Here is a 5483-nt window from a genome sequence, read left to right as displayed (position 1 = left end):
TCAGTTCAGATTCACACTCAGAGGAGCCGATTCAGATCAGATTCACACTCAGAAGAGCTGATTCAGTTCAGATTCACACTCAGAGGAGCTGATTCAGATCAGATTCACACTCAGAAGAGCTGATTCAGATCAGATTCACACTCAGAGGAGCCGATTCAGATCAGATTCACACTCAGAAGAGCTGATTCAGATCAGATTCACACTCAGAGGAGCTGATTCAGATCAGATTCACACTCAGAAGAGCTGATTCAGATCAGATTCACACTCAGAGGAGCTGATTCAGATCAGATTCACACTCAGAGGAGCCGATTCAGATCAGATTCACACTCAGAAGAGCTGATTCAGTTCAGATTCACACTCAGAAGAGCTGATTCAGTTCAGATTCACACTCAGAAGAGCTGATTCAGATCAGATTCACACTCAGAGGAGCCGATTCAGATCAGATTCACACTCAGAAGAGCTGATTCAGTTCAGATTCACACTCAGAGGAGCTGATTCAGATCAGATTCACACTCAGAAGAGCTGATTCAGATCAGATTCACACTCAGAGGAGCTGATTCAGATCAGATTCACACTCAGAGGAGCTGATTCAGATCAGATTCACACTCAGAGGAGCTGATTCAGATCAGATTCACACTCAGAAGAGCTGATTCAGATCAGATTCACACTCAGAGGAGCTGATTCAGATCAGATTCACACTCAGAGGAGCTGATTCAGATCAGATTCACACTCAGAGGAGCTGATTCAGATCAGATTCACACTCAGAAGAGCTGATTCAGTTCAGATTCACACTCAGAGGAGCTGATTCAGATCAGATTCACACTCAGAAGAGCTGATTCAGATCAGATTCACACTCAGAGGAGCTGATTCAGATCAGATTCACACTCAGAGGAGCTGATTCAGATCAGATTCACACTCAGAGGAGCTGATTCAGATCAGATTCACACTCAGAGGAGCTGATTCAGATCAGATTCACACTCAGAGGAGCTGATTCAGATCAGATTCACACTCAGAGGAGCTGATTCAGATCAGATTCACACTCAGAGGAGCTGATTCAGATCAGATTCACACTCAGAAGAGCTGATTCAGATCAGATTCACACTCAGAAGAGCTGATTCAGATCAGATTCACTCAGAAGAGCTGATTCAGATCAGATTCACACTCAGAGGAGCTGATTCAGATCACATTCATAATCAAAGGAGCTGATTCAATTCAGATGCACACACAAACAAACTGATTCAGATCAGATTCACACTAAAAAGAACTGAGTCAGTTCAGATTCACACTCAAAAGAGCTGATTCAGATCATATTCACATTCAAAGGAACTGATTCACATCAGATTCACAATCAAAAGAACTGATTCAGATTCACACTAAAAAGAACTGAGTCAATTCAGATTCACACTAAAAAGAACTTAGTCAATTCAGATTCACACTAAAAGGAGCTGATTCAGTTCAGATTCAGACTCAAAAGAGCTGATTCAGATCACATTCACACACAAAAAAAATGATTCAGATCAGATTCACACTAAAAAGAACTGAGTCAGTTCAGATTCAGACTCAAAGGAGCTGATTCAGATCAGATTCACACTCAGAGCCGATTCACATCAGATTCACAATCAAAGGAGCTGATTCAGATCAGATTCACACTTCAAAAGAACTGATTCAGATCAGATTCACACTCAAAGGAGTTCTGTTCTGAATTCTGCTGAAGCCTCAGTTTTATCTCTTGACATCTGTATGTTTGTGTGTGTCTGGTTTTGTTTGCTGGAGGTTGTGATGTTAATCTCTCCCTTTGATTCCAGACGATACTTGCCTGTCCTCCGAGATTTTCCAGCCAAGTTCATCTACGACCCCTGGAACGCGCCGGAAGACGTGCAGCTCGCCGCTAAATGCGTGATCGGCGTGGACTATCCCAAACCGATGGTGAACCACGCGGAGGCCAGTCGCCTGAACATCGAGAGGATGAGGCAGATCTACCAGCAGCTCTCCAGATACCGCGGACTCAGTAAGAGCACATTCAACCTCACCGTTTACCAAGTTCTCCATTTTCTCCTTTTCTTTTTTAAAGGTGCAGTGTGTAAGTTTTAGCGGCATCTAGTGGTGAGATTGTGAACTGCACCCAACAGAAGTTATGGTATACCGACAGGAAGTGATGTCGTCGTCTGACACAGCAGAGAGTAGCCAGTTCAGCAATGAGGTTTCTTTACAAAGATTAATTAATAAGGTTTACTTAATTATTCAGTAAAATGATGTTATTGCGAATATTATTGTTACCTGTTCATCATTGTGTCAGTGTTTTATTCGCTGACTTTAGCTCGCTTCTTTGCACAAAGAACAACATAGTGATGAAACGCGTTTGTCCGTTTAGAGCCACTGTAGAAACATGTCGATGTAAGCGGAGCCGCGGTGTGTGTAGACAGAAATGCCTCATATATCTCAGACAAGGGAGACAAGGTGGCATTGGCTTTGATCGCTCCTTCTCATTTTCTTTCATCCGTCAGGTCTTCTCGCCGCTGTTCCGTCCAACCACACGGAGGACGTGGGTGTAAATGACGCCCGAGGGGCAACAGCGCCCCCTGAGCGCCGGAGGATGCCGAGCAGCGCGCCGCCTCAACGTGAGTGTTTACAACCAGACGTCAACATCACATAAGTGTGTTTGAACTAAAATCAGTGAGCTGTAATGCTCTGTGTGTCCAGCAGGGGTCAGGAGAGAGCAGCCCGGACTGAAACATCGTGGCTCAAGATACCGACACTCCCTCGGTGAGTCCATCAACAAGTCCTTTGGTTCATTCGATGACCTTTTGTGAAGGTTTGCTGGAAATGTTTTTGTGTTTGTCTCCTGCAGGCCACCGTACGTCGCCCTACACGAACCACGGCCACGAGTTCGCCGTCCCACAACAACCAGGTAAAAAAAATGTGCATGAAAATATGTAATGTTTTGGAACTGCAATGGTTTGCGAATAAAGTTTGATGTCGACTTGCTTTAGGGCCTTTGAGTTGGCCGGTCGGGGGCGGGACTGGAAAGAAGGAAAGGGAGGCGGAGCATAACGGTTGCCATGGTGACAATGGCCCCTCCCCCTCAGCGCAACTGAAAGATTACGAGGTCCGTAAGAGGTCAAAACTAACGTTTTGCTAATTTAACATATTAGAAACGATCAGCTCTATTTAACGATATAAATTCCTGTTTTTTTTTTCCAGAAGAGGCGAGAAGACGCAGGGGGCGTGGCCTTCTCTTCTTAAGCCCCACCCACTGACGGATTCGCAAAATCTATCGTAAATTTCCATCGCGTGTTAAGCACAAACATTCGGAGTTATTAAAAAACGATTAAACGGCTGATCCAGTCAGATTGTGGCGTAGAACTAATTTTAGCGTTTAAAAACGACAAAATTATAATGTTTATTTATTATCCCAAGTATTGATTTTAAAAATCAGATCTAAATACCGTCGTGACCTTTCACACCAAAGCGCTACACGAACGGTCTTGTTCACTACAGTCAAACGAATGTTCGTCTAAATGTTTTGATAGCTCTGGATTTATATTGTACTTGACGAACAAGTGAACCAAAGCTCAAGTCTTATTGGTTGACACATTTTCGTCGCCAAATTAGAAACAATAGTCTGTTTTTATCGTTTCTATTCAAATTATGTTAATTTGTATGAAGTGAACAAACAAGTAATCGTAAACAGCCGAAGAAGAACGCATCACGCCACATTTAGACGGATCCAGAGTATTACCGAAGAACCGGCCTCACCTGTAAATACCTGCATCTGTTTCCATGGCGATGTGAGTCACATGGTCCCGGGGTCGAACACGTTTGGGTCCAAACTACTTGTAACTGTATCACAGATGAAGGATTGTCCCATCTTCTGTATCAGCGACTGTCTTTTGTTTAGATTGTTGTTGGAGATGACAAACGTTTGTTGAAGTGTTTTTGCACAGTTTACGTCATCGTTCTTCCATCGCTCGCTGTACATTATTGTCACCTGTTGTTTTCATCCATGTTTCCATCTCCACGTCCTCCAGCATTTTGTATATAACAGCAGTATTTCATGTAGCAGTACATTTTTACTGCCCGTGTTTTTCTACAGAATATTCATAGCTGTTTTGAATTTTAAATATATATATATACAGTACATGTATATCGTACCAGCAATTGTTTCTTAGTCTGTGTGTGGTACTTCATCATTCAGCTAATAAAAAATATTTTAACACAAATTGAGCATGAATGTCTCATTGTATAGATTTTGATCGTTTTTCCATCTCGTAAAGAGTTAGCTGCTAGCATGCCGGTTCGTACATTGAACATTCTTTAACTTAAATATACAGGTTAAGTGATTACTTTATGTTTTGCCCTTGTGAATGAGACTGAGCTGACTGCAGTGATATAAAGGCAGGGCTGCCAACTCTCACGCATTGAGCGTGAGACTCACGCAATTGACACTTTTCACACACTCTCACGCCACACATCCATTTTCTCACGCACAGAAAAATTGCGGAGCAAAGAGGTAACTTACTTTTAATATTAAACTAATTCTCAGCTCTTAGATTCCGTCAATTTTATTACGAAATTCAGACAAAAATACGTTTGGCGCTTGTAAATGTGACGTGACAGATCGCTGAGCGCCTCAGTTCAAGTGCACGTGAACCGATCATCTGTTACTTTTTTATTTAAAGATGCAGTACAACTTACCGAAAGTATACATAATATCGACCAATTAGTGTTTTTCAACCACGGAAAGAGGTCAATATAACAGCAGGAGAACACATAACGTTACATTTAGCTCAGGAAAGCCATTTAATGACCATAGCATGTGTTAATTGAATAGAAACAATAGCTAGAGAGGAGATTTTGCTGAGCACTATATTACATATTTATTATATTTTTACTTATGTCATTAAATAATTGTTATTATAACAAAAACTGCATTATATTTAATTTAATTTGTTATTTTCAACCTTTAATAATACCAGCAGATTGGGCCCTCTATGTTTACAGCATTAGGTGAGATTATTTTTTTAAATAAAATGTAAAATAAACATGTATCCAAATTAGTCAATATTGAATCAAAATTTGGAATCAAATCACAAGAATGGAATTGAAATCTTGAAATTTTTGTCAAGCAATAATAAAAACTGTATCCTACCAGTCATTGTACAATGTAAACATTGTAACATGTTGTCACTAAACTTCATAAAATTCTATTTAGTTACCAAATGTTTTGACAATCACAATTACACTTATTGTGATGCAATATTTGTTTTTACATAACCACCACCCCCCCCCCCCCCCAACCCCACCCCCCCGCCAAAAAAAACAAAACTCTCACTCCAAGCTAAACTCAAAAGTTGGCAGCCCTGTAAAGGTAAGATATATTCAAAGCTAATTAAACATTTCTGTTCAGTTTGCATAAGATAAATGTAGTCAAATTTATGGCTGACAACCAATTAATCGGCTAGCATTGCCTGATCAAGTTACTA

General features: G+C 40.9%; 1 protein-coding gene across 6 annotated transcripts in view; it reads left to right on the top strand.

Annotated features, from left to right (window-relative positions):
• The window catches only part of cry3b (cryptochrome circadian regulator 3b), a 10924-nt gene extending 7027 nt beyond the window's left edge, over nt 1-3897 (top strand). For 2 of the 6 annotated variants that reach the window (XM_079890211.1, XM_079890210.1), the window contains exons 10-15: nt 1806-2008; nt 2505-2618; nt 2704-2763; nt 2849-2908; nt 2991-3106; nt 3202-3897. In XM_079890211.1, the coding sequence (XP_079746337.1) occupies nt 1806-2008; nt 2505-2618; nt 2704-2763; nt 2849-2908; nt 2991-3106; nt 3202-3243 (595 nt within the window). In that variant the 3' untranslated portion in view covers nt 3244-3897. Of the gene's footprint in view, nt 1-1805; nt 2009-2504; nt 2619-2700; nt 2764-2848; nt 2909-2990; nt 3107-3201 lie in introns of all 6 variants that reach the window. The other 4 variants (XM_079890209.1, XM_079890208.1, XM_079890213.1 and 1 more) reach the window with 3 other exon arrangements.
• The last annotated feature ends 1586 nt before the right edge of the window (nt 3898-5483 follow it).

Source organism: Squalius cephalus, assembly GCF_949319135.1.
Source record: "Squalius cephalus genome assembly, chromosome: 13".
Lineage (NCBI taxonomy): Eukaryota > Metazoa > Chordata > Actinopteri > Cypriniformes > Leuciscidae > Squalius > Squalius cephalus.
This window is presented reverse-complemented; position numbering and strand designations above follow the sequence as displayed.